At 48.1% G+C, this 14536-nt stretch overlaps 1 protein-coding gene across 1 annotated transcript in view; it reads right to left on the reverse strand.

The window, feature by feature from the left end:
* The window catches only part of LOC115469884 (trichohyalin-like), a 173067-nt gene that overhangs the window by 15548 nt on the left and 142983 nt on the right, over window positions 1-14536 (reverse strand). The window contains exon 12 of the mRNA XM_030202635.1: window positions 2318-2387. Coding sequence (XP_030058495.1) covers window positions 2318-2387 — 70 coding nt within the window. The remainder of the gene's footprint in view (window positions 1-2317; window positions 2388-14536) is intronic.

The following is a 14536-nucleotide window of genomic DNA, read 5'->3' on the forward strand; positions in this document are numbered from 1 at the left end:
GGGGCGGTCCGCCCCGGGTGCACGCCGCTGGGGGCGTGCTGCACGCCTGTCGGCTCTTCGTTTTCATGCTCCCTTTGCCCCGGAACAGGTTACTTCCTGTTCCGGGGCAGAGGGAGCATGAAAACGAAGAGCCGGCAGGCGCGCGGCACCCCCCCCCCCCAGCGGCATGCACCTGGGGGGGGGGTTCTTTCGCCGGGGGATCGGGGGTTCTTTCGCTGGGGGGGGGGTGATGTGTTGTTCTGGGGGGGGGGGGGCGCTGCACCCGGGGGGTGGGGTGCATTGGCGATCCGCCCCGGGTGTCAGCCCCCCTAGGAACGCCACTGCTTCCAGCGCTGCTCTTCTGCCCAGCTGAGCGGCTGGAAAAGCAGCCGCAGGGGCAGGCAATCGGCGGAAGAGCAGCTCTGGAGGAACATGTTTTCTGCAGGCGGGGCCTCGGGATCCCCGCCAGCGAAGATAATTGGATTGTGTGTGAGGGGGGTGACAGCGATCCGGGGGGGGGGGGCGCAGCAGGGATGGGGGGGGGTGGCAGCTCTGTCTCCCAGTTCAGTCTCTCGGGGGCCCTGTGTACATCAGTTTCAGAGCACATGTACTTGCATTAAAGGGAAAAGGGACAGAGCAGGGGGAAGCAGTGCTCAGATGTCTTCTTACTGGCTGGACCACTTGGTTTACTTCTCTAAGGTTTGTCTCTCATAAAAACACCGATCAAGATCGTGCACTGGTGCTGAAGCTTTGATGAGTGAAAAATAGGACTCAAAGAGTGTGAGAAAGCTTTCAAATGAGCGTGATACACTCATGAGTGAGAGACTTGCCATCTCTGGGATCTGAACCCTGGTTTCACAGGAAATTGAACTCACACCACTAGGTCACTCCTCCCAGGGCCGGTCCTAGGGTCTCTGGCGCCCCCTGCAGACTATCAGTTGGCGCCCCCCCCCCCCATATCCTTTCTCTCTTCTCCCACCCTGCCCCTGTCCAGCGATTCTCCTTTGCCTCCATCCCCCTCCCATTTATACCCACCTGCCCGCCCTCTTCTCCCCCCAACATCCCTCTTTTCTTCTTGCCACCTTGCATGGTTTAAGTCTTTTTTAAAATTTACCTCCGTCCCAGCGTCCGCGTCATTTCAAAGCCCTGCCTGTCTCTAGCCTTCCCTCCCTTCGTGAGTTCGTTCCCACAGAGTCCCGCCTTCGAGGAAATGACATCAGAAGGCGGGAGTCTGCAGGAACGAACTCATGAAGGGAGGGAAGGCTAGAGATGGGCAGGGCATTGAAATGACGCGGACGATGGGACGGAGGTAAATAAAAGATTTAAACCCCCAGGGCGGCGTGGTATGGCGGCACAGCACCGCAGCAGCGCCCTTGAAGGCAGGCGCCCCCCTGCGGTGCTTACCCCGCTTACTGGGTTTGACCGGCCCTGACTCCTCCCCCCGAAGGTAAGCTGGGTCAGTTGGCTGCATCGGATGAAGGGAAAGGGGTTGGGACTTGATATATTATATACAGGTACTTATTTTGTACCTGGGGCAATAGAGAGTTAAGTGACTTGCCCAGAGTCACAAGGAGCTGCAGTGGGAATTGAACCCAGTTCCCCAGGATCCTCCGCTGCACTAACCACTAGGCTACTCCTCCACTCCTTACTCTTTGGGATTCCGGAATCTTGCTATTCTTTGGGGCTCTACATAGAATGTTGCTGCTTTTTGAGATTGTGCTTGGAATCTTGTTAATGGGACTGATATGCTGCCTTTCTGTGGTTTTTGCAACAACATTCAAAGCAGTTTACATAGTATATACAGGTCCTTATTTGTACCTGGGGCAATGGAGGGGTAAGTGACTTGCCCAGAGTCACAAGGAGCTGCAGTGGGAATTGAACTCAGTTCTCCATGTTTTTCAAGCAGTTGCACTAACCACTAGGCTACTCCTCCACTCAACCTTAGCTGCTGAAAAGTCCTATGGCTGTAGCTTGTGGTCTCTGCTCACTGCCTTGGTATGGAGCTCTTCTGTTGACTCAGATCTGCAAGCTGATACTAAAAGCCCTCAGGGATGAAGCGCCTGCTCAGTGCCCTTACATCTGTAGACTGTACCTCTCCTGCTTTGATATTTAAGGAGGGGCCAGGGCTCTCCTGTCAACCGGCCTTGAGGTCCCCTCAGAACTGGGCCTGGAAGGTCGCTTTCAGAATGCCACTTCCTGCTCGGAGAGCAGCCCAAGGAATGAGGCTTGAGGATTAACACCTGCTACTCAGCTGGAGATCCTGAGAGACAGGATAAATCTGTTCCGAGATGCAAAATCAAAGTGGACACCGAAAAAAAGAAAAACTGTATAATTTTACCTTCTGAGCTTCCAGACGTGACTCCTGGCCCTGAAACTTGCATGGGATCATGGGATCTAGGCTGAAGCTCCTTCAAAAGAAAAACACAAAGACCACGATGATGAAAAGCAGTGACCCAAATTAGTATGTTAGAAATATCTGCCAGGGCTACTTATCATCACGTCTGAAAGCTCTACTGGACCTGCCCAGACAACATAAGAGAAAATCCCTGCCCCGTGGAGCTTACAGATAGGAGAGACTTACATGACAAGGGAGTCTACAAGAAATGTCTTTATTATAGAGAAATGTTTCAGATTTCAGAGCAGCCTCAGAAAGGGGCCTTTAAGCCTGGATTTAAACAAGGCTAAACAAGCAGAGAGTGGAGGACATAGAAACGAGCGACTTGCCTGGCGGACGTCAGCAGGAAGGTGCGGGAGAGAGAATAAAGGAGCAGCTGCAGACTGAGAGTAGGCGGGTAAAAGAAGTTTCAACGTATTTATTTATTTATTGAATTCAATTTGATAACACACCTTAATCAACAAGTTTCACAAACCAATAACAGAGGGCCAGATATCCAAAACGATTTAAATGGCCAGAACAGGCTCCTGGCTGCAGGACCGCCGAGAGACTAGGCCGGGTCCGGGGCAAGGCCGCCCCACCTCCGCCGCTCCCCCCACCGCTGCTGCCCCCACCACTCCCCCCGCCGCTGCAGTCCGCGGTCTCACCTGCCTGCCTCCATGGCTCCGGGCCCCCTTCATTCAAAGCGGCAGTCGCAGATCGCGTCTCTTCTGACCTTCCCTCCCTGTGTCCCGCCCTCGTCTGATGTAACTTCCGGTTTCCGCGAGGGTGGGACACAGGGAGGGAAGGCCAGAAGAGAGGCGATCTGCGACTGCCGCTTTGAATGCAGAGGGCCTGGAGCCAAGGGGGCAGGCAGGTGAGACCGGGGACTGCAGCGCCGGCGGCCTGACCCCGACCCCGGCGCCAGGCCACCCCTTGGAGGCCCGGGGAATTTTGCCCCCCTGCCCCCCCTCTCGGCGGCCCCGCCTGTCTGGTTAAATCGCCCGCCTGGGGCTAACTGGGCATTTTTAGCGGCACTTCGCCAGATAGTGCACCTGAAAATGCTCGGTTAGCACCAGCCGAAACCAGCTATTTGGAGGGGGGGGTGCATTCCAGGGGCAGATTTTAAGCACTTAACTGGCTAAGATAACTGCATAAAAGTCAGTTCTGTCCTTATGCAGTTCTTCATAGCTTTTTAAGTGCTGAATATCGCACTTAACCAACTATGTTTTCATCAGCTCCGTGAACCTGGAGATTGAATGCTGGCTCCCGGACAGGGCCAGGCATTGAATTTCCAGGTATAATGCTGACGACGGTCAGCAAAACACTGATCGCCGCTGGCTGAATATCTGAATGACATTCTATAAAAGGTAAACCTCCTGATATTGGTAATTATGATTGGGATCGTTCCTCCCAATGCACATCACTTTGCATTTGTCCACATTAAATTCCATCTGCCATTTGGATGCCCAGTCTTCCAGTTTCCTAAGGTCTTCCTGCAATTTTTCACAATCTGCATGTGCTTTGAGAACTTTGAATAGCTTTGTATCATCTGCAAATTTTAGATTTTTGCTCACACCTTTTTCAGTAGTAGCTCAAGGTGAGTTACATTCAGGTACTCTGGATATTTCTCTGTCCCAGGAGGGCTCACAATCTAAGTTTGTACCTGAGGCAATGGAGGGTTAAGTGACTTGCCCAAGATCACAAGGAGTTTGAACTGGCCACCTCTGGATTGCTTGCAAGACCAGTGCTCTAACCAATGGGCCACTCCTCCACCAATAATAGCAACAGAATCTCAAGTAGTAGCAACATTCCATGTTCCACTGCTCTAACCACTAGGCCACTCCTCCATTTGTTATTCTTTAGGGTTCTACATGGAATGTTGCTACTGTACTGTCTGCATGGAATCTTGTCACTCTTTAGGATTCCAGATCTGCAAGGGCAGGCTTCTGTTTTTGGCCAGACCTGGTTTTATTTATTTATTTAGATTTGCTCACACCTTTTTCAGTAGTAGCTCAAAGTCAGTTACATTCAGGTACTCTGGATATTTCTCTGTCCCAGGAGGGCTCACAATCTAAGTTTGTACCTGAGGCAATGGAGGGTTAAGTGACTTGCCCAAGATCACAAGGAGCAGCAGTGGGATTTGAACCGGCCACCTCTGGATTGCAAGACTGGTGCTCTAATCACTAGGCCACTCCTCCACTCTATGTAATCACCTCACTCATTGTTCCAATTTCCAGATCATTTACTACCAGTTCTCAAGCTAAAAACACAGTGGAAGTGAAACATGGTCTGCTAGTGATTAGTGCAATGGGCTGGGAAGTTAGAATTAAAATCCCACACTTTTTTTTTCCTGTGGATTTTCCCCTATTCCTCCCCTCTCCTTCAATAGTCCAGTGATTGCTATGGCAAACACTAGATTAAGAGGGACATACCAGGGCTGTGCCTAGGGTCTCTGGTGCCCCCCTACAGACTATCAGTTGCCCCCCCCCCCCATCTAGCATAAAATACCATAAATACCAAAATACCATACTGTGCAAAACAGCAGATGTAAATTTGAAAAAACTAACAAGTACCAATCACCACTTTACAAATTAACAAATAGAAATAAAACAAATATAGAAAATAAAATAATACCATTTTATTGGACTAATAGATTTAGCTTTCAGAGGCCAAAACATCCTTCCTCAGGTCAATATAGTATAGTGCTGTTACAGTATCCTATCCTGACCTGAGGAAGGGGGTTTTGGTCTCTGAAAGTTAGTCAAAATGTATTAAAATTAGTCCAATAAAAATATTACCTTATTTACATGTTCTATTTATAAACATTTATTAACACATCTACAATACTACTTTATCCTAAAGCAAAAAAATAAAAATATATATTTTATTTACAGTTTGTTGTCTCTGGTTTCTGCTTTCCTCATCTTCTTTTCACTGTCTTCCTTCCATCCAGCATCTCTTTGTTCTCGCTCTGCCATCCAGTGTCTGCCCTCTCTGCTGTCCCCTCCATTCAATGTCTGCCCTCTCTCCCTGCTCCTTCCATCTACATCTGCCCTCTATCTCTGCCCCTTCCATCCACCATCTGCCCGTCTGCCCTCTCTCTCACCCCCTTCCATTCACTCTCTGCCCTTTCTATCCCTTCCATCCACTGTCTGCCCTTTCTCTCTGCCCCTTCAATCTACCATTTGCCCTTCCTCTCCCATCCATCCAGGATCTGTCCCCTTTCTCAGCCCCCAGCCACTTCTCCCTGTCCCCTTTTCAGTCCCCAGTCCCCACAGTTTCAGCCCCTGCCCCTTTTCAGCCCCCAGTCCCAGTACTAGCCCCCTTATCCCACCTACCCTCCTTTTCAGCCTCTAGTTCCAGCCCCTTCATCCATATGCCTTGCATTAGGGCCTCCCTTTTCAGCCCAACCCATTCTCCCACCTGACCCAGGCATGCCCCATTTTCCCTCATGACCCCTTCTCAGACCCCAGTTCCAGCCCCCTTCTCCCATCTGAGAACCCCCACCCCACCCCTTCTCCCATCTGAGAATCCCCCTTCTCCCATCTGAGAACCCCCTCCCCACCCATCCCCTGCTCCCATCTGAAAACCCCCTCTCCATCTGAGAACCCCCACAACACCCCTCTCCCATCTGAAAATCCCCCCCTTCTCCCATCTGAGCATTCTATTTTTCTAGTTGGTCTGGTCCCAGTCTCCTTTCCACTTTCCATGTATCAATATTCTCCTAAATTCTTTTCCAGGTTGACTTTTCCATTTCTTCGCCCTTCTCTTGTCTTCTTACTGTCCTTCTCTGCATCTGTCTGGCACTGATCTTTCATTTTACGTCCCCCCCCCCTCCACACACACCCACCCATACACTTTTCTTTCACTCTTTAGTCCTTAGTATCCATCTACCTACTGGCTTTGACCATCTTCTGCTCCTTCCCTCTGCTCCCCACCCCTTCCAGTCCCATCCATCTCCTGCTCCTTTCGTCTGCTCCCCACCCCTTGCAGTCCCATCCATCTCCTGCTCCTTCCCTCTGCTCCCCACCCCTCCCAGTCCCATCCATCTCCTTTTCCTTCCCTCTGCTCCCTACCCCTCCCAGTCCCATCCATCTCCTGCTCCTTCCCTTTGCTCCCCACCCCTCACAGTCCCATCCATCTCCTGCTCCTTCCCTCTGCTCCCCACCCCTCGCAGTCCCATCCATCTTCTGCTCCTTCCCTCTGCTCCCCACCCCTCCCAGTCCCATCCATCTCCTGCTCCTTCCCTCTGCTATGCCTTACCTCTCACAGTCCCATCAATCTTCTGCTCCTTCCCTCTGCTCCCCACCCCTCCCAGTCCCATCCATCTCCTGCTCCTTCCCTCTGCTATGCCTTACCTCTCACAGTCCCATCAATCTCCTGCTCCTTCCCTCTGCTCCCCACCCCTCCCAGTCCCACCTATGCGGGAACAGGAACTTGAAGAGAAGGCTTCTGGGGCAGAGCCGAAGGCAGTGTGCATACGTCGCTACCGCTGCCAGGAGCACAAGGCTGCTGCGCCGGAGGGAGGGAGGAAGAGAGGGGGTAGACAGAGTCGCAGCACCCATGGAGTCGGCGCCAATGGTGAGAGGCGGAGCAGCGGGAGCAGTATGGCGTGGCAGCACCGCAGTGGCGCCCTTGAAGGCAGATGCCCCCCTGTGGTGCTTACCCCGCTTACCGTGTTGGCACGGCCCTGGGACATACCATGACGCTTTCTGAAACCTAGTACGCACACACCCCAACAGTGAGCGGTAAGTGTCACTGCCACAAAATGCAAGGGACACCCTCCCTCTCAGCGATTTTGAGTGTACCCTCACATCATCTTCAGCCTTTAAGAAGCAGAAGTTGGGCCTAGTAATTACAGCCAGTGCTGTTGCTGGCCAATGCGTCATGCACTGAAGTGTGAGATTGAGCTCTTGGTGCGTGGAGTCAGAATCAGTGGCGTAGCTACGGGTGGGCCTGGGTGGGCACAGGCCCACCCAATCTTGGCTCAGGCCCACCCAGCTGCAGCACCATACTTCTTTCTTCCCCCCTGTCCTCCATGCCATCCCGGCATCTGCACTCTGGTCTTGCTGCTTGTGCTGGCCCCGCAAGCTTTCAACTGCCACGATGTGTTCCGGAAACAGGCAATGACGTCAACGAGGACAGGGCATGGCAGATGGTAGCCTGCGGGGCCGGCGCAAGCAGTGAGAATGAATCCGAGGATGCATGTACCGACATCGGGGAGGGATGGAGTTCAGAGACAGGAGCACAGATGCTGGGACGCCACAGAGGAGAGGGCGAAGATGTGGGGTAGGTGAAAAAGAACCCCTCATGTTCTTAAAAAATATCTCCAGGAAGATATTTGTGGTGTGTGGTTGGGGGAGGGGGCATATGCGCGTGGAAGGAACCATTCAATTTACCTCTGGGTACATCCAAATACCGAATTTGGCTACACCTCTGGTTAGAATACCAGTAAAGAGCTCTGAAAATGCACTACCTACAGGATTGGGCAGCGACACTGACTTGCACAAATGCAAGTAACAGGGAGAAGGAGCAACATCAGACAATATAGACCCAGGTGGCCCTTGAGGAACCTTACCCAGAAGCACCTTTGATCCTGGGGAACCGGGTTCCATTCCCACTGCAGCTCCTCGTAACTCTGGACAAGTCACCCAACCCTCCATTGCCCCAGGTAGTTCAAATAAATACCTATGGAAACTGCTTTGAAGGTAGTTGTAAAAAATCACAGAAAGGTGGTACATCAAGTCCCATTTCCCTTTTTGAGATTCTACATGGAATGTTGCTACTATTTGAGATTCTATTGCTATTATTTGAGATTTTACATGGAATGTGGCTACCATTTGAGATTCTGTTTCTACTATTTGACATTCTACATGGAATGTTGCTACTATTTCAGATTCTGTTGCTACTATTTGACATTCTACATGGGAATGTGGCTACTATTTGAGATTCTGTTGCTATTATATGAGATTCTACATGGAATGTTGCCACTGTTTGAGATTCTACATGGAATGTTGCCACTATTTGAGCTTCTGTTGCTACTATTTGAGATTCTACATGGAATGTGGCTACCATTTGAGATTCTGTTTCTACTATTTGACATTCTACATGGAATGTTGCTACTATTTCAGATTCTGTTGCTACTATTTGAGATTCTACATGGGAATGTTGCTACTATTTGAGATTCTGTTGCTATTATTTGAGATTCTACAAGGAATGTTGCCACTATTTGAGATTCTGTTTCTATTTGAGATTCTACATGGAATGTTGCCACTATTTGAGATTCTATTGCTATTATTTGAGATTTTACATGGAATGTGGCTACCATTTGAGATTCTGTTTCTACTATTTGACATTCTACATGGAATGTTGCTACTATTTCAGATTCTGTTGCTACTATTTGACATTCTACATGGGAATGTGGCTACTATTTGAGATTCTGTTGCTATTATTTGAGATTCTACATGGAATGTTGCCACTGTTTGAGATTCTACATGGAATGTTGCCACTATTTGAGCTTCTGTTGCTACTATTTGAGACTCTACATGGAATGTGGCTACCATTTGAGATTCTGTTTCTACTATTAGAGATTCTACATGGAATGTTGCTGCTATTTGAGATTCTCCACAGAATGTTGCTAGTGGAGGAGTAGCCTACTGATTGGTGCAGCAGACTTTGATCCTGGGGAACTGGGTTCAATTCCTACTGCTGCTCCTCATGACTCTGGGCAAGTCACCTAACCCTCCGTTGCCCCAGGTACAAATAAATACTTGTATATACTACGTAAACCTCTTTGAATGTAGTTAAAGGCGGTATACCCGTTAAGAGCCTGTAGAGAGACAATAAGTGATGTGTCACGAAGTTTCATTTCCTACACATAGTGACGTTAATATTGGCACAAACAGAGAATCCTCACAGAAAGAGAGGAACATTAGCAGTGAGACTGAGATCAGCTCCGCCAAGGTTCATTCCTGTTCTGGTATGCACAAAATTAACCCATTTGGAAACATTAGCCCTGGAAAGAGCTTTTTCTTCTGTAGGGTCTGCCCTTTGGAATTCCTTATCTAAAGACATTTGGCTAATTACAGATTATTTAGCTTTTGGGAAAAAAATGTAAAGCATGGTTCTTTGCATCTGTTTTCACTTAATGACTGCCCTTGGCCACCTGTCTGTTAACAAGTTCCTTGGATTGTCTTCCTATTACTTTTTCACTATATGTAAATATTCATTTAACATTAAGACTTTATTTTGTTTTGTTCATTTCGCTTCCTGCTTGATCAGCCATCTCGCACACAGAGCCCAGTGTTCCTTTTTGACATAAGATGCACTTTCAGATCACCGAAGATTCTGCCTTCCATTCCTGGGACTGTGTCCGGGAGGCACCCTGACCACACAGGCAGCCAGGCAAGGTCGCAAAGTCACGGTCATTTGCAGGGAAAGTCAATTTCTCAAGCGCCCTGAAGCAGGTGCTGGGTTGCTCCCATGGGGAGGAGTCACCAAAGGCAAAGCAAGGAAGTTGAAAGAACAAAGGTCACAACCCCCTGGAAGACTTGAGCCAAGTAAATCTCACAGAACAAAGTGTTAACTCTTTTCTGCCCAGAGGATGCTTTATCAAGCTTGCTAAAAACGCCTCAAACCAGGGGGCTTTCGTGTTAATCCACTTGAATGCACAGAAATAAAAAATAAAAGCTGAAACCTTTTTAGTGGACTAACCTAATATGTTTCTCGATGCTTCCTTCCTCATGTCAGGGCACGAGCTAATGACAAGCAAATCATAAATATATTTCAGTGGTAATGGTGAACTGGGATCTGTTATTTATATATTTATTTATTTTATTTGTTGCATTTGTATCCCACATTTTCCCACCTATTTGCAGGCTCAATGTGGCTTACAATACATCATGGATAGTGGAAATGAGAAGAGGTTAGGCATTTGGAGTTACAGCAGGGTTTGTGTTGGATGGTAATGGAAAGCATAAAATTAAGAGACAGGAGGCCTTGATTTACATTCATGGTATAAGCGTGAGTTTCACATGACTTGGTCTTTGTGATAGGTCTTGTCGAAGAGATGGGTCTTTAGTAGCTTCCGAAAGTTGGTTAGTTCATGGACCACTTTCAGGTTACGTGGTATGTCGTTGAGGAAGTTGAGGCTGGACATCAGCTGAACGCTCTTTTCAATTTGTCAGCTTTTAAGACGGTAATGCATTCTCCCCAGTAATGTTTTGGATGGACTACTGCAGTGGTTCCCAAACCTGGTCCTGGAGACATCCCAGTCAGTCAGGTTTCTAGGAAATTCACAATGAATATTCATGAGAGGGATTTGCATTCGCTGCCTCCACCACATGCAATCTCTCTCATGAATAAATATTCATTGTGGATATCCTGAAAACCTGACTGGCTAGGGTGTCTCCAGGACCAGGTATGGGAACCACTGGACTACTGCAATGCTTTGCATATGCCAATGATGGGCCTACCGACTAAGCGTTCCCCAAAATTCAATAATTAGAAAACAAATCAAAAAGCCCGAAAAACATAAAGAGGGACTAAGAACACTCCACGCATTCAGAAAGATCTACTTTCAACTCAATAATCAATCCATAATTTTGTAAATGTTTATCTAGGTATCATCCATAAGCTGTCCTCTATAAGACTGACAGCTATTGTTCCATTATAATCAAGTACCTCATATGTACTTATCTTTTAAGAGTTTTGGAATGCAGTAATATCTTCAACGGTCTACGCCCTGATCGTAACTGAATAGATATGGAAAGTTCAAGAACAGTGCTGGGCAGACTTTTACCGTCTGTGCCCTGAGAATGGCAAGGACAAATCAAACTCGGGTATAAAGTATCACATACCATGTAAAATGAGTTTATCTTGGGCAGACTGGATGGACCATTCAGGTCTTTATCTGCCGTCATTTACTATGTTACTATCAGGCTTATTTTCGAAAGAGATGGCCGGCCATCTTCCGACACAAATCGGGAGATGGCCGGCCATCTCCTAAAACCGGCCAAATCGGTATAATCGAAAGCTGATTTTTGGACACACTCGCCGGCATTCCGTCGCGGAGGTGGCCAAACTTCAAGGGGGCGTGTCGGCAGGGTAGCAAAGGCGGGACGTGGGCGTGCTTACGAGATGGCCGGCTTCAGCTGATAATGGAAAAAAAAAAAGAAAAACGGCGATGACAAGCATTTGGCCGGTTTTACTTGGTCTATTTATTTTCACGACCAAGTCTCAAAAAGGTGCCCAAACTGACCAGATGACCACCGGAAGGAATCGGGGATGACCTCCCCATACTCCCCCAGTGCTCACCAACCCCCTCCCACCCAAAAAAAAAACTTTAAAACAATTTTTTGCCAGCCTTTACGCCAGCCAACTCCATGACAGCAGTATGCAGGTCCCTGGAGCAGATGTAAAGCCAGGTGCACTAAACTGCACGGAACAGTCCTTCCTTTACCGATCCCTTAGCGAATCGGTAAGGGAAGGGCATGCATGAAGGAGCTGCTCATTTGCACATGAAATTTCCTTCCCTAGGAGGGGAAGCCAGTCAGCCAGCCAGCTCGTAAAAAAAAAAAGGATCTTGCTGATCAGTTATGTTATGACTTACTTGGTCTGGAGTGCTGTATTTTGTGATACTGTTTTGAGAAATGTTCAATAAAGACCATACAAATTAAAAAAGCCCCTGCCGTGCATTTTCCCTTGATGGACGTCCCTGACGTGCACTTCCCTTAATGACGTCGTTCTCTTGATGGCCGTCTTTCTCCCCGAACAGGGAAATCAAAACAGTTTTTGCTCATAGCTTTTTTAGTAGTAACAGTGGGATTTGAACCGACCACCTCTGCATTACAAGAGCAGTGCTATTACTACTTGGCTACAGCTCCATTTACTTGGATGCCCCTTTTGATTATGCCCTTCTAGGTCTCTCTCAGCCACTCACAGACGGCTAAACGCGCTGGGATTGGCTGAGAGAGACCTGAAGGGGTATAATCAAAAGGGAGGGACATCCAAGTAAGTGGAGCTGTGACCAAGTGGTTACATTGCTGGTCTTGTAATACAGCGGTGGCTGGTTCAAATCCCACTGTTACTACTAAAAAAGCTATGAGCAAAAACAGTTTTGATTTGCCCGGTCGGGGAGAAAGACGGCCATCAAGAGAACGACGTCATTAAGGAAGTGAAGTGCATGTCAGAGACGGCCATCAAGGGAAAATGCACGGCAGGGACTTTTTAAAAAATTTGTATGGTCTTTATTGAACATTTCTCAAAACAGTATCACAAAATACAGCACTCCAGAACAAGTAAGTCGTAACATAACAGATCAGCAAGATCTAAATATCCAGAAGTACCAGTGCACTACGAATGCTGGCCCCTCCCACGGCCAAATGCCTTGGATTTGGCCGGGTTTGAGATGGCCGGTTCCAGTTTCCATTATCGCTGAAAAACAAAGTCGGCCATCTCAAACCCGGCGATCTGTGGCATTTGGCCGGCCCCAACCGTGTTATCGAAACCATACTGTAGAATGGTCTGCTCATTAACTGCATGTATTTTGTAATCAAAGTTCTTTCAGTTAATGGTTAATATCCATCAAAGTACATTTTAACCAGCTGTCCTCTCAATATAGTGTAAATTCCGTCTTCAAACAGCTGTAATAAATCCACTTTACTTAACTCAATCCCCAATGTTTTCCTTTAAAATCCTTAGATATCCTTCAGAGAGACAGGCTTCAATTCATCTGTTGTACTCCATAAATCATACCTCCGTTGCATATATAATGTTCCATCAACGGACCATACCATCAAAATATCCCAGTCTCTTCAACTGAAAGTACCACAGGTGCCACTTTTCATCCATAAGACCCTACATGCACGTGTTTCGCTCTTCCGAGCGTCCTCAGGGGTCAAATCCGGCTATCACGGGTGGTTGGGATCCCAAACAACCAGTCGCTGAATGGGTCGTCGCACAGGACGCCCACACATGCGCACTGGATTATATATGTGGATATATGTCTGTGTGTTTTTTACCATAGGGACAAAGCGGGGTTCACACTCTCCACAGCAATCGAACACAACAGAAATAGGGTGGAGAGGGCCCAATGTCAAGAGATCAGTCACTACACACAAGGGTAAGATGCTCCAAAAAACCTTTAATCAGGACCCAACACGGTCTGTGTTTCGGAATGGGGGGAAGTTCTCATCTGGTCCAGTTGACCATGAATGTTTGTCAGCAGATATCTCTACGATCGGTGGATATGCAGCTGCCCAAGGTGTCAAAAAAGTATTCATGGATCCTTGGTGGATCTAGAGCACCCGCTCTTAGAGTACGAACAAGGTTTAGCTTTCTTTTCTCCACCACCCGGATTTGGAAAAAAAAAAATGGTAGCTATTACAATTCGTTGACGAAACCACACCTGGAGTATTGTGTTCAGTTTTGGAGGTTGGATCTTGCCAAGGAAATAAAACGACTTGAAACGGTTCCGAGAAAAGCAGCCAAATGGTGTGGGGTCTCTGCCAGAAGATGTATGAGATGCGATTTGAAAACCTGAATATGTGCACCGAGGAGGAGAGGAGGGCTCACAGGGGAGATATGATACAGACATTTAAATACGAACCTTTTCCAAAAACGGAGAGACTAGAACTGAACCACATGAAATGAATGTGCTGGTGGGTATGGGTGTGTGTGGGGGGGGGGGGGGGGGGGGGGGGGAGGAGGGGAGACTCAAAAGCAACATCAGGAAATATTCCTTCACAGACAGGGTGGTGGATGCTGGGAATTCTCTTCTGCGGGAGGTGGTGGGGATGAAAACTGTAAATAAAATCCCATAAGGTGTGGGATAAACATAGAATCCCTTTATGGGAAAGGACACAAAGTATTTCAACTGAAGGTAAAACATAAATGACTCACACAAATAGGGGGGGGGGGGGGTAACTGCACAGAGCAGCAAGTACAACACTGGTCACCTTTCTGGGCAAACCTGATGGACCAGGCTGTGGATAAATCTCTCTTATCCGTCCCCTTCTCCTCTACTGCTAATTCTAGGCTCCGTTCCTTTTATCTCACTGCACCTCACGCCTGGAATAGACTTCCAGAGCCTGTACGTCTAGCCCCGTCTTTGGCCTTTTACTTTGTTCCATGTCACTATGAAGAGTAGCACGAACCAGAGAAGACCATAACTCAGGATCT

This window comes from Microcaecilia unicolor, chromosome 5, assembly GCF_901765095.1.
Source record: "Microcaecilia unicolor chromosome 5, aMicUni1.1, whole genome shotgun sequence".
NCBI lineage: Eukaryota > Metazoa > Chordata > Amphibia > Gymnophiona > Siphonopidae > Microcaecilia > Microcaecilia unicolor.